This window comes from Aspergillus costaricaensis (genome assembly GCF_003184835.1).
Source record: "Aspergillus costaricaensis CBS 115574 unplaced genomic scaffold BO79scaffold_7, whole genome shotgun sequence".
NCBI classification, from domain to species: Eukaryota; Fungi; Ascomycota; class Eurotiomycetes; order Eurotiales; family Aspergillaceae; genus Aspergillus; species Aspergillus costaricensis.
Genome location: NW_020291807.1, coordinates 180,725 through 201,633, shown reverse-complemented (window position 1 = coordinate 201,633; position 20,909 = coordinate 180,725). Strand labels below are relative to the sequence as shown.

Genomic DNA, 20,909 nt, shown 5'->3' with positions numbered 1-20,909 from the left:
ACTGATAGTTACTGGATTCGCGCAATGGATATGTTCATAGTTGTAACTATAAGCGAAGCGAGATCTTGAAGAATTATGAAATCTATAATACGAAAGCGATACTCGCTATATGACTGTACCCAGGTCGCGCTTTTTGGGGGTAGTATAACATAGCCACCGTTTTCATATTAGTACCTATAGAAGATGGGAATATGCTCGGTAGGAAAATACTATATGGAAGCAATCTTAAACTATAGTATGATATAATCACATTACCGGAAATCCCAATCACCCTGGGGATCCCATTTCGCTTTCAAGCAATTCAACCACTCCACAACCGGGACTTCTCGACCCCCAACCAGATACCCATCATCTGCAACAGTAGCATCCATAAGAACTCTGCGCCGGAATGCGCGAACATGGGCCTTCGCATCCCAGGGTGGAATCCGCACATAATCATGCTCAATGTGGCAGAGAGACATTTTGAGCGCCCCGTGTCGGAAGCGATGGAAACACGACTCACATAGGGCAAAATCATAGCAGAACTTGCAGGCATACATGCTTTTGCTCGTGTCTAGGACGCATTCACACGCATCACACAAATATTTATAGTTAGCATCGCTTAGTGCTCTAGCATATCGGTTCATGGATTCAAGTAGTGCCTCATAAGACTCCATTTTGGCTGCGTCATCATCACTCCAGGGGGTCTCGTTCATCAACTTGTTTCGGCTCCGCCGTAAGAATTGCACAAGTTCTGCAACCTTGTACCAAACGCTTATCGGTTTGTTGCAGTTTTCTTGGAAGAACTCTATGAGCTCTGTAGCTTCCGGTGTCGTTGGTTTCTCATCAGACCGTAGCCACTCTTCCAAAATCTCGACATCTAGGACATGACGAGCTATAAGCGAATAGGCATTAAGGACATTGACTCGGTCACCGGGATGCAGAAATGTTAGAAACAGAAGGTTAAACCCGTACATGTCATTACCGGTTGTGTCATCAGATAGTAACCCAAATGCCTCTCTGATGTTTGCCTGGAAGAGCGCTTCGGCATCCGCTTGTTTTCCACGCCGGATGAAGTCTGCCGCCAGGTATGTCTTCGCAGCAGACATGCCATGAACAATACCCCTTTGGTTCTGGTATACTTCCTCCAATTTTAGAGAATATGTCTCAGCGTTACCAGGGTCATTCAATGTCTGTGTGAAGTTATAACAGCCCAACTGCCGCCCAACTCTGTCCAGTAGAATGGCACCAGCAGACTGGTATTTAAGTTTCTCCATAATGATTTCAGCGCATTCTGTCCACGCTTTGACCGCCTGATCAGCATGTGAAGGGTCATCTGAATAGCATGCAAATGCCCTCCCTTTATGCAAAAGCAAGGTGGCCCATGTTTTGACCCGGTTCTGTGCCTTGGCATTCTCGATTGCTGTCTGCATGTTTCCCAGTAAGGAAGCGAAGTTATCGGCAGAGGAGGAGCATATAGAGCTAATGGTATAGGGCAGGTTCATCATCTGAGTGTCGTCGTAATCACTATCTTCGATGGCCATCTGGATCACTAAACCTAGATGCCCCGTGGGCCCTGAAGCCGTTCTGAGCTTCAGTGTGTCGAGAACCAGGTCGCTCAGCTCCTCTCTGCAGTCGCGAGACCACGAACTCTTGATCAGTGCATATCTGGCGTTGACATTGCTGGCGCTCAGACTCAGGGCTTGCTTGAGGTATTGCAAAGCTTGGTCCTTGTCCCCAGCCAGTGACGCTAGACGAACCAAGACATTTCCTTGTCGTTCCTGGTCAATGCCCCCCATCCGCTCCAGTAGCTTACTGGCCTTTAGGTTTGAAAATGTTAGCTGCCTTTCAATGACGGAGGCAGGAACACCTTTGAAAAAACTTACTTCCTGATATTTCTTAAAAGCTTTCTTATGACTATCGGCATACTCATATGTTTCGGCTAGCCGTTGTACCCAAACATCTTGTTCGCGCATGCGGCTTGGTCCCAGTACCCTCTCGCACCATTTCTCAGCCTTTGTAACGTCATCGTCTTTGATGCTATCGTCGGATCTGACACTATGGTCATCCTCTTCGGAGCTAAAGTCTGAGTTTTGGCTTGTGTAATCGATTTCTGCATCCTACTACAAGTCAGCTCAAGTCTGAAATCATCTCAAAAGAGAAATGTCACCACACACCATATTGAGAAAAGCCCTGAGCCATTCGAAAGACGCCGTGGTGGAACTGGGCAATCGGTCCTGAAGCCATTTGTGACCAGCCAACCTCGCTAGTGGCTCAAAGAGCTTCTGGTTCCGTTTCGGGTCATTCCAAACCTCTCTGATCTTGTCCCAAATGATCGGGTGTTTGATTGCAGCGTCGTCCGACAGCCATTTCCAGAATGAATCTATGGTATCTGAGGACGTGTGCCACCTTGTCTGTTGCAGAACATCCCAATGCCTTTCAAGGCTTATTGGGCTTAGAAATAGTTCTTGGACATTTTCACCTATGGTTCGTCGATCGGTATCCTTGAGTTGTTCAAGCTGAGAGGGTTCCTGCAGGTCTGCTAAATGAGCCGGAAGTTCTCTCAGTAAAATTCCCCCAATTGGCCTCGAAAGAGGATCTGGTGCTTTTCTGAGAAATTCGAAGGTGCGTTTCACGATTACCAAATGCGCGTTCAGTTCCGTGACTCGAGTGCGATGAGTTGAAGGCTTCGCCATGTCCATCTGGTAAGCATCAAAGTTAAACCGATTCATCACTGAATGATTGGCCAGATCCCAAAAGAACCGCTGGGCTACTTCGATGCTTGTGTTTTGGAGGGATATTGTAGCCGAAATGGCTGATTGCTGGTCCTTGTTCTGATCCAGGATTACCCATTGCCTCATCTCGTCGCGAAGTCGAACTCCATCATCTCTCTCCTCCAAGATCAAAGAAAACCTATCCCGTATTTTCTTTCGTAGAGAACTTAACGGCGGTAAATTCGAGCGAATGAACTTTTGTTCCCACTATCGATTAGCCCAATTTCTGATTTCCTCAGGCAACAACAGCTCTAGGTTGTTGTTTGGGTTGTTCGAAAGGTTCTGGAGAAAGATACATACCAGAAAGGCTTCGAGCTGGTCAATGTCGAGAATAACATCCTTGGACATGCTGAATTCGCACCAAATAATCAACTCATTCAGTTCCGCGATCTCCTTCCAGTCAAGTATTCTTTCAAGATCTTGCAGCTCAGATTTGGCAAGGTCCGACCCTCCCCGGCTCAGCGCATTGAGAAAGCGAGTGAGCTCATCTCTGCTATTTGATTGAACCAAGTTTTCGATCCTGTCGAGCCATTTCTGCACTTTGTGGAAGCTACCACGGGTGTTCTTCGTTACTGCCTCGCATATCGACTTTCTAACTTCAGCAAAGTCCAGAAAGTCTTCCTGCAGTAGATCCTTCTTTTCCAAGAATTTTCCAATGTACTCAGCAATCACTCTGTCATTATAGTCTTCCATCTTTGCAGAACGCAGACAATCTTTCCGCTTCGAGTATTCGCGTAACAGTCTCCTTGGCCCGGTGACACAAACACGCAAGGTTTTCCTTTTAGAGGGGATTTGGTTGTTGATGAGATCGTTCATGAATTGCTTACGCTCCCACTCTGCCAGGTTATCCAGGCCATCCAGAATAAGATAACAAATCATCTTATCTGGAGCCTGCCAAATATTCAGGGCGTCCAGTAGGCCCTTATAGCCAGTCCCCTGGGCCCTTCCTTCCTCGGTATTTAGAAAATGCAGCAAGCGTCGTCGGTAGTCTGGATTTTGCTCTGCCAATTGTAGTCCTGTGGCTCTGACACAGTCCTCCAGCGGTTGCTGGTGGTATTTGCGACTTTTTGGCATCGAGGGAAAGGAATAATAAGCGGCGAATATTTCTTTCTCCTTGATGTCCAAGAACATTGAGGCTGACAAGACACTCTTTCCTGTTCCTGCTTCCCCAGTGATCAAAAGCAATGGTGGTACATCTTCATCCTTGTTGAGCGCCCAGTTCATATAAGACTTCGACTCGAGGAACTGGCATGTCTTGTCTTTCGCCATGCGAAGGGTCTCCGTATAGACACGATGACCCACTAATACCCCATCCTCCGAAGTTATACGCAGATCTTTTTTGATTCTACTCAGATCATCCTGGCGGGCAACTTCATCAGAGCGCTTGTTGACGTACTCGGAAATTCCATCGATTTTACCATCCACGATGTCGATCTTGTCGCTCGAATTTAGAATTTCCTTCATTATGACCATCTGCTGAACATATTCTTTCTGCTCGGAAAGGGCTTTCAGCTTATCAAGACCTTCTCTGATGGGGTTTTGGTTTGACAAAATCCATTTTCCTTCTTTGAAGTATTGGTAAGCCTTGCCCTTCTCGAGAAGCTTCACACACTGAGCACAGAGCGTTATAAAGGCCATCATGACATTGCAAACCGAGATCATCAGGACCGAGCCAATGGCTGTACCCATGTCATCATATACACTTAATTCCGTGAAGCGTGGCTCAACTTCCTCGATGACAGCCCGGATGGACTCATGAATGCCATGAACCTTTAATGGGATTTCCAGGATATACGACAAAGCACTAACACAAGCGCTTGCAGGTGAGAATGCCTAAAACTTGATCTTAGCTTCATGACCGCGCAGATATAAACCGCTCTTCCCGAGCGAATATCTTGATGCTTTTTTGTTTCTTTTGTTCTTTGTCTTACTAACGAGATACTTACTCCATCGGTAACAGTCTTTATGGGTCCTGTCCATGTCTGAACAACAGACACGATCGTAAGAAACCTTTGCCTCGTTGCTCTGGACGCATCGTCCTCTCCTTTCACACCCGATGAGATTCTCGCCTTGAGTTCTTCAAAGCTTCGAGGGTCTTCGAATCTTCTGGACTCAAGCCTTTTTTTGGTGATTTTCTCAAATTGAGCACATGTTTCTTTCAACAGTCGTTGAATTGAACTAAGTCTCTCTTTGGTGTCTTGCCTTGACTCGATCTCCATCTTGTCGGCAGTCCTGTAGAACTCTACTCTTTCTTTCTCAATTTTCGATGATTTTGCTATCCAGGATTGGAAAACACGTTTCTTGATAATTGAAATATCAAGTTTAGTTATGTTTTGATCTGTTAGACTTGGGGACGTTTGAGTAATTTTTATAACTCACTTATGTTTGCTTTTCCTCAGCTCTTCCCTAACCCCACCCAAGGCTGCAGGTGGGGTTAATGTGAAGCTGAAGTTGTAAATGTCATGACTCGTTTATTCCCCTTCTTCTCCGTCTTCTTTTGTTTCCTTTTTTCTTCACGGCCCAGTCAAACACAAAAATACTACTCTTTGTCTCTGTGAGTTTCTGTTCCCAGTTCGACATGAATATGATATTTATCTATCACTGCAGTTACTTTATTGCGCTCGAGCTAGAACGAGAGGGAATAGATAGGTAGGGCATCATTCGCGTTTTCGCAAAGCCAAGATGGCGAGCTGAGAGAGTGGACCCAACAGATGCAGACAACTGTCAGCTGTAAGCTCTGTTCGGGGCGCTATGCCAGATCATCCCAGCTACTACTTATTTAGAGGTTAGAATATTAGTTATACATACGAGCTTGAATGCTACTACTACTACTACTACTACTACTACTACTACTACTACTACTACAACTCCAGAATTCCAACAAGGGTATCTCTGTGTTCTTACGAAACCTAAATAATCTATCAACTCATACTTCCACCCCTCTCCTCAATATCTTAATTTTCGGCTCCATCCTCACCTCAACCCACCACCCCTTCGTAATCACATCCCTCACAAACGCTCTGCCCTTCTCGAACAACCTCACCCCTTCATCCCCCAACACATACGCAATCACCTTCTCCTCCACAGCGCCGACGGCCTCATCACCCGGCCGAACGATCCTTAGCCCTGCAAATCCATCAACGGTGTCGACGACTTCCCAGGACCCGAGGATCTTCTCGGACTCTTCACTTGGTTCAACGAGGACGTAGTCGAATTTTGACCAGAAGGTCGGGGATGACTTGGTGGTTTCGTCTTCGGTCTTGTCGTAGTGCCAGGAGGGTGTGGTTGATTCTGAAGGAGAGGAGGGGTGTTGGAGGAAGCGGGTGACGCCTGTTTGGCAGGCGAGGTTGCCTAGGTAGACGGAGATGGTGTCGGGGGATGAGTTGGTAGTGGTATTCTCGGCATAAGCGTGGAGGGTATTCAGGGCGTGAGCACCGGGGTAGTTTGCTGACGAGGCGGGGAGGAGAACAAATGTGGAGAGGAGAAAGGAGGCAAAGGTGGACACGAGCATGCCCAGGGAGAGAAGACGGTAGAGGAGGGATTTAGTTCGATGGGTCCAGATGTATGATGCGCCGAGAGACGCGGCGGCAGTGAGCGCGGGGATTGTGTAGATGATGAAGCGCCATTCCTTGTGAGGTTGGGCGCTGTAGATGGCGAGGAAGAACAGGGAAGGAATGAGGGTGTTAGCTGCGAGGCCGCGGGTGGAGGGTTGGAAGAGGGCGAAGGGGATGCCCACGATGTAGGTGAGAGGGTTGAGGAGGAGACGGGGAACGGCGTTGGTGAAGTAGAAGTGCCAGGGGTGGGTGCCCCAGGCGGAGGCTTGGCCGGAGATGACGTTGAATTTAAAAGCTGCGAGTTCAGGCCAGAGGGGGAATTGTTGCCAGAAGAAGGAGTCCACGAGAACGGTGGAGGTGAGGCCGACGAGTAGGCCGAGGATGCCGGCGGGGATGATCTCTCGCTGGATGGTTATGCGACGGGTCGCGAAGAGAAAGAGGGTGTTGGTTGCGAGGAAGATGGCCAGTTCGGAGCGGAAGATGATGCCGGCGACGGTCATGAGGTAGAGGGAGAGGCGAGCTCGCTTCCTGTATACTGTCGGACTCACGGGCTCTAGGAGGACATATCGCAGGGCCAGGGTGGTGAGGCCAAAGGCGAACATGTTGGACAGGGTCCGCGATGCGTAGTAGAAGATGTGGAATTGGCTGGCTTGAAAGAGTAGATACCAGATTGCGGTGGTCTTGCCGGCAGTGCGGCGCAAACCAGAAGCAAACGCCAGTATTGAGGCAGCATTGAAAAGACCCAGAATGGCGCGTGCTGGAAGTAAATCACCATCGTTAGCGCTATTGCTCGAACCATTAGGAAGAAGCACATACCGAGGAATTGTCTGTCAATGTTGGCCTTCAACCAGATAAATGGTTGCGACAGGCCGGACAGCATCACGGCGCCAACGAACGTCCTGGGGACGGCGCCAGGGAAGGCAAAGTGATCATATTCAGCGCGCAGCGTATCGGAGACATTGCGAGTTGGGATTCCCGAGGACAGTATATCATGAATAGCCTGGATGTGGAACGACTCCTCTACCTTAGTGTAGGGAGCTGCGGCGAGATGGAGGAGAACAAGGGCCGGAATTGCGGCGAGGAGCAGCAGGAAGACTAGAGAGGAGATCAGTATACTCTGCAATGTTGAGAACTATAATTGACTACCTACCGACATCTCTCCCCATGATGACACCATAGGTACTTTCTTAGTATGTCTAGAATACCCCTAACAAAAAAACAAGAAAGAAGAGTATATCCAAAAGGACAACAACATCCCAGCGGGTAAAATTACGTATGCCGCGATACTGCCGCCGCGGCTTCTCCGCCTCTCCTCCGCCATCTCCATTCAGTATCTCCGTTTCACCACCATCATTCGAGAACCACATCAATTTGACGTCCTTTTCCCTCCCCCCAACCGCCCAAGATGTTCTTCTTCGGTCTTGGGAAGCTCGTCTACGGTAGGCACATCCCATTCCACCCCCATATGGCCCCGAATTCACCCTCCAGAACACAACACAACAAGCAACTAACCCAATCGCATAATCACAGTCATCATCCTCCTCATCAACTCCCTCGCTGTCCTCTCCGAAGACCGCTTCCTAGCCAGAAGTACGCCATCCCCCCTCACCTGCCACAAAATTGAATGAATGAATGAGTAACTCATGGAATGATGAAAAACAGTCGGATGGGGCCGCACACAAAACGACCCAGCCTTCGGCGCAACCTACGATACCACCAGCGTCAAAGCGAAGACCATTAATCTGATTGCGAGTGTGAGGACAGTTATGCGAAGTATGTTCAACGAACCCCACTTTCGCTTATTGCATACCTACTAGTCATGCGATGTGTGGGAAACAATGGAAAGAAGAGAGACACAAGCTAACGGACTGCGGGGAATTGTTTTTAGTACCGCTTATTGTGATCAATACGATAATCATCGTGTACGAGCTTATTCTGGGTTAGAGTGGGATTGAAAGCTGAACTGGGGATAATATGAATGAGGATTGGGGAGTTGTGATATAAATGCATACATATATGATTACTACTACTGCTGCTGGGATTCTTGCTCTGGTTTTGGGGGGTTTAAAGAGGATGTGTCTGTATTCCAACCTTTGCCTTCTTCTTTCTTCTTGTTATGTTTACTGTATGATTGAAATTGGATTGAACAGAACAGGGATGAGTGCTGTCCTACTGTAATCGTATGGAGATGTGCACATGCTGTAATGATCCTAATGCTAAGAGTGAGACGCATGTATATGTCTACTCTGTGCTCGAATCCGAGGTGGGTATTGGCTGATATGATAATGAACACTTCTGTTTCAATGTTGATAGTCTTGTTACTATCTAATGCGTGTACTCGCATCGGTCTATATACCACGCAATGTTGATACATATGGTCTATCCCACGAGCCCGAAGGATGAAATGCTCAACATGACCAGACAAGATGTGACAAGTCCAGATCTCAACTTCACTCTCTTCCTACACAAAGAATCGCGCTCCCTCTTTCGCTCCTGGCATCGATGGAAAATGCCCTTCGCATTCCTTGAACCCATTGCGAACCCCATTTCTCCGTAACCCATTTTTGAATGGTAGTAAAATCGACAACGTGTGATAACTTGTAAAATCCAAAATCCGGGAAAAAAAAAACATCATTCGCCGAACGCCTCACTTGCCCAGCTGTGTGACCCAGGCACGGGTATCACATGATCAAATAGCAGTCAAAGAAGATATATAGCAATAACAAGTGAAGCAATGGTTGGCTAAAACAACATGCAGAAGCAAAGTTCGAAGACATCACAATGCAGGCAAGAGCCAAATAGTGAGTAAAAAAGTAAGACAGGGACCGGACCCATTTCAAACCTTGCATCCACTGGCAACATGCCCGCACCCTGAGCAATATCGCCATATGAAGGAGCCGGTAGTGAAGAGAAGTGTGATGATACATCAAGAAAGTATGTACGAAAAGTCCACGTTTGTTATGTGCAAAGAACGAACAAAGATGCATGCTTGGTGCAATCGGCGAATGACGGGCCTTATGAAAGGATGCTGAACGACTTCTTCCGGATGCTGAAACTCCGCCATTTCCCATGCCCTGCCCGGTCGCCCTTGGGGCTCTTGAGAGCGTCTGGCTCGTCGTCTTGGCCCAGTGGCTTATGAACGATGTGCGACTCCTTCGGTGGGGAGGTCTTCCGCGGTGAGAGCGGCTGGACGGGCTCCAATGGCGGCTGGCGTGGTGTCAAAGGCTCGGCACTAGGAACTGATGGTAGGCCAGAAGACGACGAAGCACGGCTTTCTTTGTCTTTGCCCAAGCGCTGACTGAAACTCTTGCTGCCCCGTTTCAACCGGCTAAGACCATTGCTGGTTTTCTTCGGATCGCCGTCCTTCCCGTTCTCCGTAGGATTGCGTCGATCCTCATCTGCTTTCGACGCTTTGCTGGCCTCCAGGGCAGCCTTTAGTTCAGCTTCCTCGCGTCGCTGATTTTCCTTAACCCTCGCTTCTTGTTCTTTCCGGCGCTGCTTCTCCAACTCCTTTTCAGCTGCTTTGCGCTCCTTTTCTTCTTTAGCCCGCTCCTTCTTGGATTGGATGTCACTCTTCTTAGGGCTCAAAGGCCGATTGACAGTTTCAGGTATTGGCGGAACCGGAGGTGGAGTTGCTACCGCGGGACTTGACGGCTCAATGTCTGGACCAGTATATTCGGTATGTGTGGGTAGCTGAGGTGCGGTGGGGGCTCGTCGGAGGCCCGTGTGTCGTTGGGGCTCGTCTGGCACAGGGATCTGCGAGGCACTATGAACATGTGCCAATCCCGAGGGGTGGGGGAAGCCGTTCGGTTTCACAGCAGCTTCATTCGCATCAGCCGCACTGGCATTCATGTTCTCCATCTCTTGCTCCTTCAAAACAGCCTCCAATGTAGTCTCCTGGTAGAATAGGACGTAGGCACATGCTAAGCCAGGCTTATCACCAAAGAAGTTGCGCACGTAGTTCTTGTCAACAGGCTCCACCATTTCGTCATCAAAGAGCAGCCATCCGCGATCCTGCGTCTTGATAATGGACACATAATGCCCGTGGTAAGGACCGCCCCCAATGTGGACCACCACGGCGTATAACTCGTATAGGCGATCAGGATCCTCCGCATCGTCTGTTGTGTTAAAAAGACGAAGATGGTAAGGGTACACGACCCGATGAAAGAGCTTCTGCAGTCGCTGGAGATCCTCGGTATATTTAAATCGCTTGAGGTGCAGAGCCAGAATTCGCGGGAGGCGCTTGATTTTCATCCTTTTCTCAGCCTCCTGGAGCCCACCGCAGTTATCGCAGTGAAACTTGTTTCGCTCGCAGAGCATCTCTTCTGCTGAGAATTTCCTCAGGCATGAAGTGACCGACGAGTGCTGCTCCAGATCTACCGACAAATCTAGGAAAATCTCATCGCGCTGGGAAACATTCTCGCAGGTCAAGCACTGTGTCTCTGACGTCAAGGTTCCCTCGAACAGCTCGTGCACCCATCGTGTTGTGTTGGGAGTTTTAGACCCCGAACTGATCGACTGCCGGGAGGAGTCGGTGGTGTCGGCTGGCGGTAAGCTCGGTATAGGTTGCTTCATGGCTTCTGCTTCTACATTGGCGACTACTTCGTTAAGCACAAGGTTCAGGAATTCGTGAGCATCTTGATGCATCGCCGACCGAAACATTTCGTTCTCACGGCGAAGAACGTCGAGGAAATGCTGTGGTCGTACGATACCTATCCTGGACTGGCTCGCAACGACGGATTCGAAGATATCTTTGAGCGACGTGAAGAGCGATTCCGACATTCCATAGCTGCCTGCGTTGTTTTTCGTTTCTAACAACGGCAGTGACTGCAGGGCGATTTTCTTTTTGTACTCAGATGAATCCTTATCTTCGGGTTTCGGTGGCTGAGCGGGAGGTGCGCCGGGTCGCTGAGCGTTGGCGAGTCTTTGTTTCTCTGCTTGTGCCTCAGCTTCCTGGTTTGCGGCGAAGTTCTGATAGCGAAGGTTCTTCGCCAAAGCAGCCTCCAAGGTTTCTATTGGCGTTCGTGTCGGATAGTTGAGCACGGCTTCGCGAAAGGGTACTGAATAATAGAGACACTGCAAGATTGAGTTACAGTAGCTGCGCAAACGGGGGATTAGTGACATGACTCTGGGACGGGGTTCCTCCCCTCTACTGAATGGTTGGTATCAATTGGCCACTCACCAAGTATTTCCGTACTGGACAGCACAAGCCACTGTTAGCAACTCCGCCAAACCGGGGTATAGATTGCAGGAAGGGCCAACTCACGTTCTCCATGCCGAAAAACTTGTCGCTACCGTCTTGTCGAACCGAATCCGAACCCATTTCCTGCAGCATCTTCTCCAGCGGGGTCATCGGAAGCGCCAGGGGTTCTTTCTTCGCGGGAGTCGCCCCGACCGAAGGAGTGGAAGATCCCTGAAAACGATGCAGTCAGCATTGTGGTAGTTGTGGCGAACGGTAATGGAGACGCGACAGGTTGGCTCTCCAGCGATCTAATGGGCATGCCGCATGTCCTTTCACGATTTTCCCAAGGATCGCCAACTTAACCAGGCAGGTTGGTATGCCCCAAAGATGTAGGAGGCCAGAGCATGCTCAGAGGCAAAAGAAGCGCGGCCAAGTCAGCAGATTGAAGGAACTTACCACATCTCTCCGGAAACTCCTCAGAAAAGACCCCATGTTTATCGCAAAGTCTCAAAGACCTTAGTATACAACTTCATCTGGTAGCTTTCGCGGGACACAGTAGCCGACACCGGAACCGAAGGAGAGTGAATGTGAAGCGTTATATCGGCGCGCAGGCGAGCCAGCCGGTATGCGACGGCAGGAACCAGTAAGCGAAGTCGAGTAGAGATAGGAGGGTTTGTAAGAGCAACGGTCGGCGATATGATGGGGTTTTTGACACAACGGAGTGGCAGCGACAAAGAATTAAAAGAAGAGAGTCTAGATGCTCGGCATAGGGTTTCCTAAATCCGCGGATCCGACGAGCGTTTGAGAAAGGGCTTGAGGGGGGAAAGATGTGGTGGATGAGTGAACCAGGAATGGGGCGGAACGTGAACGGGCGGCGGAAATCGAAGGTGGAGAACGCTGCGGTCGGAGGGAGAAAGGCACAGGCGAATTGAAAGCAACGGGGGTCGAAGGGATGTGTAAGAAGACGAGCAGGCAGAATGCAAGGTCAGACAAGGAGAGGAAGAAGGTGAACAAGAGAAGAAAGAGATAGAATCAGTGAGAGACAGAGGTAGAGGGAGAGAGAGAGAGGAGAGGCGGGAGTAGGGGAACGACGTTGTTGGTAGCCGGATTATTCCCCAAGTCAGGAACCTCGAGCCATACACAGTACACTGTTCGATACACAAGATACTTTGCAGTGGATACTAAATACAGCCTTTCACATCTGCCTGGGTAATATTACATGGGGGTTCTCCCGTAATGACGGGCGGGTGCGCGGGCCCGAGCGGTTGGGGGGGGGGCAAACCCGATTTGACTTTTGGAGATGAACGTTTCGAGGAGGGGAAAGATGGCTTTGACGGGTGCTACTGTCACAGATTGGGGGAGAGGGAGAGACTTTGAACCATCGTTTGGACGGGAGCATATTCCCATAGTCATCCGAGTCTAGATGTTTGGCTTTCTTTCCCCCGCAATTGTGTGGTGACTGCAAGAAGAAACACCCGGCCGTCTTCTCGATCTCACACCAACTCCGGTAAACCTCAGTCATAGGTTTCTTTACCCAAAAAACACTCACCAGTATTTTACAGCGGTTTTCATGATTTTAACTCCTCCCACGCATCTTCCCAAAAGAGACATCCGATGAACCAGCCCCATTCTGTGTTTCCCCCTCACTATGACTAGAATCTTTACTCCCTTTCTCTCATCTTGATCCTAGCGAGTTCAAGTGGCCCCCCTATAGCTGGCTCAGCTCTTTACACTACGTCACAGTTTCCATATGTTAAAGTTCCTCCACAAACATACCCTTCTACACCGCGCGCAATGCAATACTAACACCAGAAGAGGAGGGGGTGACATTTGAGGCCAGATCCACTGGCCCTGAGATATACCCGGTGGTTCTCCCCTCCGCCGTAAACTCCGCCAGTTACTCTTTAAATCCGAAGGACAATTGACCGACAGATTTAAATTTGGCATGCTAAGAATTCGTCTATTCTTGTCTCCTCCTAGTCAAGCCTGCGTGACGAACACAAGAGAAGATAAGCCGTGCAGAGGACTGATATGGAAGACAGACAGAGAAAGCTTGCGCAGAACAGGTGGTCATCGGGTAATATGGAAGGTACGAGTCGTGAGGTGCGGTTGCGTCGATGTCGAAAACCACCGCTCTGATTTGTTGCCAGCCCATTGGCATGGCTTAGCCTTTCCACGAGCCCTTCTGCGGCCGGTACTACCTGAAACGCACATAGGTTGCGTTGAGATGCGTGGGGTGGCTATGCTTCCACTGCAGGCATGGAAACCCAACTGAGCAGAATACCCTGCGTTAGCAATAGCCGTGACTAGTGTTGGTGATAGATAGATAGAGGGAGGAGATGCTGGAATCGACCAGCACTCACAGCTATCTCAGCAGTCTATCTATCGAGCGGTCATGGACGCGGGATAACCTGCGTGATTTTAGCAACCAGTCCGGCCTGGCGGCGTTCTTGGCGGTGGCTTCATGTTGGCAAGTTATCGCAGCACCTTTGTTGTCCGGGGTATTTGCTTTTCCCAAGGGGGCGGGGAGGTACCAGGGGCACTTGCGATGGGGGTCAGGAGACCCCTCGAGCATTCCGATCCAGTTCTTATTCTATATTAACTTTGCCATTTCCAGTTGTAGTACCATGCAATCGTCATCTGCGTTCTTTAACGTTGTACCTTTCTTTCCCCCTCTTTCTGGGGTACGGTCGGGGCCATACCATTATTAGATAAGATCAGTACCACCTAGTAAGCGGTTACGATGTTAGTGTACACAAAGCGAACATGGATAGGTACGATGTCATACATACCGTATCACGCTACACCAGAACCACGTGGAAACTCAAGGATCAGAAGGGTGCACTGTGACCAATCGCATAATTTAATCCGCCCCACATACCCCATCCACCCCAGCATTTGAGATACTAGCGTCATACAGACCGAAGGCGCTGTACGGAGCGGATGTAATTGTGCCTTACACAGTACACACAAACACACCCATAAGGAGGAGCAGGGTTTGGTTTTCCATTCCGTTCCAAGTGAACACTCGTGTCGGTTTCCGATTCTGTCAAGGAACAACAGCAGCTGCCACTTGCATCCGTGGTAAAGTTAAATCGGATCGAGTTCGGCAGTGAAACCCAATTTATACGCGTGCATAAAAAACATAACGCAGCCTGCCCTTGCAATTTCAACCATGAATACTGCGAAAGTTTAGAAGACCAACGACTTACGGCGTAACCGATAGCATCCGCTCTGCGTCCGTTCAGCCCGATAAAAGCGCCAGATAATTACTACTAACTAGGTAACATCATAACCCGGGTTTAGCTTATTAAACTGCCAATTGATAAGCACCATGGATCTGGCTTTCAAGCCTGCGACAAATCAATGGCCTTTGGGGAAGATCCTTGAGAACAGGCCATAACGTCATTGGGTGGACATGGGGGCACTAGGGCCTGCACTAAAAAGCTGCGGGCGTCTAAATGGAACCTTCCACCGCGCTCGGTCTACTCCGGAGTCTAGTCCGAAGTAAGAGTAGGTTTTTGCTACTGCTACTGGGATGGAGGTGTGCAGTGCACTTACTCTTAGTGTGCCTGGTCAAACCGGAAACAAAAAACACAATACTTACAGACGTTCAGGTGTGCAAATTACAAAGTGTAACATCACCCCATGTGCCGGTCTGCCTCACATCAAGCCACCGTTTCCCCCGCCAATAAGCGCCCCTGTCCATGTGGGTTGATACTATCCATGTGCTTGAATCTACCACGGGGGCAGATCTTGGAATAGGTAGGACCATAACGGCTGATCAGGGATTCTGGCTGGAATGGCGAGTTAGAAAACCAGTTTGGGGGGCTGGGGCTTGGGAGTGGGACAGGTTGGGCTGTAGTACTAAGTAGTACTAAGTAGCAGTGGTGACTGCGGCTTTGTACTCGGGTTCAACTTGGCTCTTCGCCCTCGGTCGGATGGCGGAATGGGACCGAATCCGAATCTGAGTAAGAAGGCACTCCAATGACAACTACCAACCAGGGCAGTGTTCATACTATGCTTTACTCGCAGGGAGTTCGTTACCCCGTACTACTACGTTGTATGACTGTGTAAGACTGGAAACTTGTCGCATGCCCCATTCAGTGATCTACTGAGCCCGACGGACATTGCTCTAAAGTGTCCCTTCAGTGAGGATTACTAGTCTACTGCGAAGTATCTCCTGTTATACTTGTAACTATTAATACTTCCTTGGCAGGAGAACTCCACGACTCAGCCAGCTTGTTTCTGGATAAGCGTCAATCTGTGATAACGGACCGTGCACGAGATGACACCTCTTCTAATATCTCCCACCGAACTTGGGCGTTGTTATAAGCCTGAGGGCATCGGTAAACCTCTTGCCGCTTGCAGCCTCGATCTGGCATCATTCCTAGCCACGAGGTTCTTGATGTGGACCAGGAATGTGTAGATCTAGCCAGCATTCCAGCTACGATGTGACTTGTTATGATCCCTGCTACATCGTTAAGGGGCGGAAAAACAATTCGCAGCGCTGGCCGAGATGGCTGGTAATTTATCATGGCATAGCAAGGAACCAACTCTATGAACCCAAAAAAAAAAGGGGCTGTAAGAAATGCATATATTCCGGGGTCATCATGCTGGTAGACCAAAAAATACTAAAAAAGATTTATGCGACACCTCTGGGACTCGAACCCAGGCGGGCGAACCCACAGGCTAAACAGCTAGTACGATAAGGTAGTAGCAGGCCTGCGCCTTAAACCACTCGGCCAAAGTGTCAATTTGATAAGAGTAATCACGTTTATAGTCATATATGATCTATCCCACATATGCACTGTTTGACTCACAAATCTCAACCACCGATTCGCCGACTTCGACTTTACCTCCAAAACATCTTTTGCTCCTGAATTTAAGGCTGCCCGTCTATAACGCCGGTTCGCGCGGGAAAGTCCGACCTCAATTCCTTGAATGCACCCCTCACTCCAACCACGCATTCTCCGCTCCGCCCGAAGAGCCCTGACGGAGTATCCCCGGGCCCCAACGAGCAGTTGCAGACGCAGCAGCACCAACAGGAGCGGTAGTAGCCTTCAGCAGCACCAAACCAGAGAGCGGCCAAACATCCGGCAGGCGATCGAAGCCCCCACCATCCCCCACCACCGCCACTACCACATCTCCCTCTCCCACTCGACTTTTCCCTCCTCTTCCCCCTCCATTCCCCTCCCCCATCCCTCTCGTTCGCTCTCCACCATGCCCAAAGAAAAGGAATCCAAGCTCTCCTTCAACCTCAAGACCCCCAAGGGTACCAAGGACTGGTCCGGCTCCGACGCCCTTCTCCGCGACCGCATCTTCTCCACAATCGCCGACGTCTTCAAGCGCCATGGCGGTACTGCCCTCGACACCCCCGTCTTCGAGCTGCGCGAGATTCTCGCCGGTAAGTATGGCGAGGACTCCAAGCTCATCTACGACCTCCAGGACCAGGGTGGAGAAATCTGCTCCCTCCGCTACGATCTCACCGTCCCCTTCGCCCGTTGGCTGGCCATGAACCCCGACGTCCGCAGCATGAAGCGCTACCACATTGCCAAGGTCTACCGTCGCGATCAGCCCGCCGTCAGCAAGGGTCGCATGCGCGAGTTCTACCAGTGCGATTTCGATATCGCTGGTACCTTCGACCCCATGGTCCCCGATGCCGAGATCCTGCGCATCGTCACCGAAGTCTTCGAGGAGCTGGGCTGGAACGGTCGTTATAACATCAAGATCAACCACCGGAAGATCCTCGACGGTGTCTTCCAGGTCTGCGGCGTGCCCGAGGAGAAGATCCGTCCGATCTCCAGTGCCGTCGACAAGCTGGACAAGATGCCCTGGGCGGATGTGCGCAAGGAAATGGTCGAGGAGAAGGGTCTGGACGCTGCCGTGGCCGATAAGATCGAGACATACGTGATGCACAAGGGTGGCCGCGAGCTCCTCGATAACCTCCTCAAGGACGAGGGTTTGACTGCCAACGAGTCCGCCAAGGCCGGTCTCGAAGATATGGGTCTGCTCATGGACTACCTTGAGGCATTCGGCGTGCTGGACAAGATCTCCTTCGATATGAGTCTGGCTCGTGGTCTCGATTACTACACCGGTGTGATCTACGAGGTTGTCACCGAGGGCTCCGCCCCCGCCGTGGCGTCCTCCGCACCGGAGGCCCAGGCCGTGCAGAAGTCCGGCAAGAAGAGCAAGTCCAAGGGCGGCAACTCGGAAGACGACGACCGCTCCAACGACCCGACCCTGGGTGTTGGCAGTGTCGCCGCGGGAGGTCGCTACGACAACCTGGTGGGCATGTTCCTGCCCAAGGCGCAGATCCCCTGTGTGGGTGTGTCCTTCGGTGTGGACCGTATCTTCTCCATCACCAAGGCCCGTCTCGAGCGTGAGAAGAGCGCCGAGGCCCTCCGCAGCAGCGAGGTTGATGCCTACGTCATGGCCTTTGGTGGCAAGGGCTTCACTGGTATGCTGAAGGAGCGGATGAGCGTGTGCCAGACTCTGTGGAACTCTGGCGTCAAGGTAAGCCTCCCCCACATACTCCCTTCCCTCCCTTCCTGATCGTATATACTAATAATAATCTACAGGCCGAATTCTCCTACAAGGTCAAGCCCAAGCTCCCCCAACAATTCAAGGCCGCCGAACAAGCCGGCGTCCCCTTCGCCGTCATCCTGGGCGAGGACGAGCTCGCGGCCGGCAAGGTCCGCGTCAAGGAAATGGGTCTGGAGGACGGACACCCCGAGAAGGAAGGTGTTCTGGTCGATCTGACTGCTCTGCCGGCGGAGGTCAAGGCCCGGGTGGCTAAGAAGCGGGGAGGGAGTGTTGAGGGTGTTGCAGAGCAGTTGGGTGAGATGGAGGTTGATGCATAGAGATGGGAAACCTTATACATACAGGGCTTAGATGGGTTTCAACTTGTTTGTGCTAAGAGCGTTCAACTTCCAGTTACAAAAAGTATAAGGGTGGGAAGGAAAAGAAAAAATTAACGAAGATGTTCTAAAATACAATACCCGGGGGTTTATTTTCATTTTATCTTTCGCTTTTCATTTGGTGCTTTTGTCTTGATGTGGTATAGATAGATAGCAGTCGAATTGGAGCGAGATTGGTTCTATACAGTACACTGTTTTGGTATAATGGTATATCCATCCTTATTCATTTTATTGTCATTGAAATGTAGTAGTTAGTACTTATAGAGCATAAGATTGATATACTGCACACATGTAATCATATCATACACTTGAACAAATGACTAAAGTACTGCTAAAGAAAAATAATAATATACATACCACTTCCTACCTCATAATAAACACATAGGTTTATTTACGACCCCTCAGCCCCTTTCATCAACAACCCCTTAACAAACGGCACCCGATCAATCACATCCAATCCCAGACTGCGCGCCCACGCCACAGGTCCATTACCCGGAACATTATACAATTTATGCAGGACATCACAAGCACCGCCGATCTTCGCATTCGTGCCATACCGATCCCACGCATACCGCTCAAGAGTGAGCAAATCACCCACGTCCATACCATGGTGCACGGCGTACTCGATCGTCTGCGCCAGGGACGCCACGTCGCCCAGACCCAGGTTCAGGCCCTGACCGGCGAGCGGGTGGATGACGTGCGCGGCATCGCCGACGAGAGCCACGCGGGGAGAGACGTAGGTGGAGGCGTGGCGGAAGCGGAGGGGGAAGGAAGCCACGCTGCCTTCCTGGACGCCTGTGACCATGGGTGGGAGGTGGGAGGGCTGCGGGGTGTGTTGGAGGCGCCAGGTGAGTTCGTCTTCGTAGGGGTTCTCGGTTGTAGTAGAGGAGGGGCGTTCCATGCGCAGCATGTATTGGAGGTCGGTCATGGAGAGGCGGAAGGCGGCGTTGACCATGGAGATGAAGGCCTTCGGGGAGAGGGATTTGAGGTAGACGGCGTTTTCGACGGTCGTGGACCAGACGAGGGTTGCGTTGTTGTTGGGGAGGGGGAGTAGGGCGATGGGTCCGCCTAGGGAGGGGAGGAAGCGCTGGTAGGCGGTTCTCATTCCGAGAGGGAACGGAGCGGGGTCTAGGTCGGCGAGGGAGAGGCTCGCGACGATGCCGTGGCGGTTATAGTCCCATCCGTCTGTGGCGATGTCGGCGAAGCGGCGGACAGGGCTGTTGATGCCGTCTGCGCCGACGAGGAGGCGCGCGGCGATGCGAGTGGGCGGTTGGGTGGTGGTGGTGGTGTTGGTGGGTGTGATGGAGAGGACGGGCCAGGCGGAGAGGTCGGGGCCGTCGGGGGTATCGGTGCCATTGGTGATGGAGGAGACGGTGCTGTTGGAGAAGAGGGAGAGGTTGTCGTCCCCGGAGGTGGCAATGCGGGAGAGGAGGGCGCGAACGAGGTTGGAGTTCTCGGTCATGGTCGCGACGGTGCGGAGGTCTTCGAATGGAGAGGTCTCCATGGACCAGTCGAATGAGATGCGCGAGCCGGTTTCGCCATCCCAGACTTGCATCTCCTGGTAGGGCTGAGCGCGGGAAGTGTCAAGGTGATCCCAGGCGCCGATCTTCTTCAGGAACGAGACGGAGGAGGGAGTCAGGCTGCTGACGCGGTTGGAGTAGTTCTGCGCATCGAGGGACCACGAGCGGGCTTTGTTCAGGTCTTGAGTTTCAACCAGGGCGACTTTCAGCTTTGAGGTGGTGGGATTAGCCCCTATAGAAGTCAGTCACAGACACCAATTGAAGGTATACAGCGCATTGGAGCAGCATACGGAGTGCAGCCAGCAGGCCTAGACCGGCAGGACCACCGCCGACGCAGACGACATCGTAGATCTCGGGTGCCGCAGCGTTGGAGGGCGAGTGGGAAGCATATCTCCTGCGGGCAGGAAGACGGCCCAATTGACAAGACGGGCAAACGTAGGGACGGAGAGCCGTCCGAGAGAGAGGACGCATTATGGGAGATGGGGCAGTGAACAGCGGGGAAGAGAGAGCGAGAAGCCGGGAAGTGGAAGGGAAAGTGAAGCCATCACCAGATACTAAAGCAAACAGAGCAAACATCATTCCGCATCCATCAACTAACTTACCATCAACAAGTGTAAGTCATATTTCAACCCTCAAGCAACTACTCATTCTCGCCCCCAAATACTACTAACTTTCCTCCTGCACAATAATCAACCCAAGAAATACACATCTCAGCATACCATCAAATTTCCACAAAATGCAACATGCCATCTATTTCCCCCCTGACTCCAAATCTCACTCACTCTCACTGCCACTGCCACCATGCATTCACTCCGCCACAATGCACCCATTCCAATTCCACTACTGCAGAAAGGCGAAACACACCCCCCTCAAGCCAAAAACAGAAAAAGATAACTAGTAAAACCCTGAAGAACTTTAAACTATATTAGTACCAGACACAGCCCTACAACTCAATTGAATTTTTCTCTCCAACTTTAATA

At 50.8% G+C, this 20,909-nt stretch overlaps 6 protein-coding genes and 1 non-coding gene across 7 annotated transcripts; 2 read left to right on the top strand and 5 right to left on the bottom strand.

Annotated features, from left to right (window-relative positions):
• Window positions 1-251: 251 nt before the first annotated feature.
• BO79DRAFT_279588 (uncharacterized protein) lies at window positions 252-4,972 on the bottom strand (the record flags this gene model as incomplete). Its single annotated transcript, XM_025687997.1, has 4 exons — window positions 252-2,099; window positions 2,157-2,960; window positions 3,054-4,586; window positions 4,628-4,972. The coding sequence occupies 4 exons, from the start codon at window positions 4,970-4,972 to the stop codon at window positions 252-254; spliced, it is 4,530 nt and encodes a 1,509-aa protein (XP_025542256.1).
• A 696-nt stretch (window positions 4,973-5,668) lies between these two features.
• Window positions 5,669-7,473, bottom strand: BO79DRAFT_279583 (dolichyl-P-Man:Man(7)GlcNAc(2)-PP-dolichol alpha-1,6-mannosyltransferase; the record flags this gene model as incomplete). Its single annotated transcript, XM_025687996.1, has 3 exons — window positions 5,669-7,064; window positions 7,124-7,402; window positions 7,458-7,473. The coding sequence occupies 3 exons, from the start codon at window positions 7,471-7,473 to the stop codon at window positions 5,680-5,682; spliced, it is 1,680 nt and encodes a 559-aa protein (XP_025542255.1). The 3' UTR covers window positions 5,669-5,679.
• Window positions 7,474-7,655: 182 nt separating this feature from the next.
• Window positions 7,656-8,460, top strand: BO79DRAFT_285734 (YOS1 family protein). Its single transcript, XM_025688389.1, has 4 exons — window positions 7,656-7,746; window positions 7,838-7,897; window positions 7,970-8,080; window positions 8,196-8,460. The coding sequence occupies exons 1-4, from the start codon at window positions 7,713-7,715 to the stop codon at window positions 8,249-8,251; spliced, it is 261 nt and encodes an 86-aa protein (XP_025542254.1). The 5' UTR covers window positions 7,656-7,712; the 3' UTR covers window positions 8,252-8,460.
• Window positions 8,461-9,093: 633 nt separating this feature from the next.
• Window positions 9,094-12,123, bottom strand: creB (ubiquitin C-terminal hydrolase CreB). Its single transcript, XM_025689695.1, has 4 exons — window positions 11,946-12,123; window positions 11,574-11,720; window positions 11,490-11,503; window positions 9,094-11,405 (listed from the first exon to the last, which is right to left on the bottom strand). The coding sequence occupies exons 1-4, from the start codon at window positions 11,979-11,981 to the stop codon at window positions 9,323-9,325; spliced, it is 2,280 nt and encodes a 759-aa protein (XP_025542253.1). The 5' UTR covers window positions 11,982-12,123; the 3' UTR covers window positions 9,094-9,322.
• A 4,016-nt stretch (window positions 12,124-16,139) lies between these two features.
• Window positions 16,140-16,244, bottom strand: BO79DRAFT_t56. The gene has a single exon. It is a non-coding gene; the product is annotated as a tRNA-Ser (tRNA).
• A 383-nt stretch (window positions 16,245-16,627) lies between these two features.
• On the top strand, window positions 16,628-18,593 carry BO79DRAFT_168505 (histidine--tRNA ligase). Its single transcript, XM_025679429.1, has 2 exons — window positions 16,628-18,005; window positions 18,071-18,593. Exons 1-2 carry the CDS (start codon window positions 16,713-16,715, stop codon window positions 18,350-18,352), a joined length of 1,575 nt encoding a protein of 524 aa, XP_025542252.1. The 5' UTR covers window positions 16,628-16,712; the 3' UTR covers window positions 18,353-18,593.
• A 123-nt stretch (window positions 18,594-18,716) lies between these two features.
• BO79DRAFT_207778 (putative ubiquinone biosynthesis monooxgenase (Coq6)) lies at window positions 18,717-20,408 on the bottom strand. The gene is made up of 2 exons (XM_025682245.1): window positions 20,220-20,408; window positions 18,717-20,161 (listed from the first exon to the last, which is right to left on the bottom strand). Exons 1-2 carry the CDS (start codon window positions 20,398-20,400, stop codon window positions 18,801-18,803), a joined length of 1,542 nt encoding a protein of 513 aa, XP_025542251.1. The 5' UTR covers window positions 20,401-20,408; the 3' UTR covers window positions 18,717-18,800.
• Window positions 20,409-20,909: the final 501 nt, after the last annotated feature.

Coding starts and splice junctions, on each gene's coding strand:
- creB (XM_025689695.1), bottom strand. CDS start 11,981: ATGGGGTCTTTTCTGAGGAGTTTCCGGAGAGATGTG. Junction 11,721..11,945: donor GGAGTTTCCGGAGAGATGTG/GTAAGTTCCTTC, acceptor CATCGTTTTCAG/GGATCTTCCACTCCTTCGGT.
- BO79DRAFT_168505 (XM_025679429.1), top strand. CDS start 16,713: ATGCCCAAAGAAAAGGAATCCAAGCTCTCCTTCAACCTCAAGACCCCC. Junction 18,006..18,070: donor TGTGGAACTCTGGCGTCAAG/GTAAGCCTCCCC, acceptor AATAATCTACAG/GCCGAATTCTCCTACAAGGT.
- BO79DRAFT_207778 (XM_025682245.1), bottom strand. CDS start 20,400: ATGCGTCCTCTCTCTCGGACGGCTCTCCGTCCCTACGTTTGCCCGTCT. Junction 20,162..20,219: donor AGGCCTGCTGGCTGCACTCC/GTATGCTGCTCC, acceptor TGACTTCTATAG/GGGCTAATCCCACCACCTCA.
- BO79DRAFT_285734 (XM_025688389.1), top strand. CDS start 7,713: ATGTTCTTCTTCGGTCTTGGGAAGCTCGTCTACG. Junction 7,898..7,969: donor AGACCGCTTCCTAGCCAGAA/GTACGCCATCCC, acceptor GATGAAAAACAG/TCGGATGGGGCCGCACACAA. Junction 8,081..8,195: donor TGTGAGGACAGTTATGCGAA/GTATGTTCAACG, acceptor AATTGTTTTTAG/TACCGCTTATTGTGATCAAT.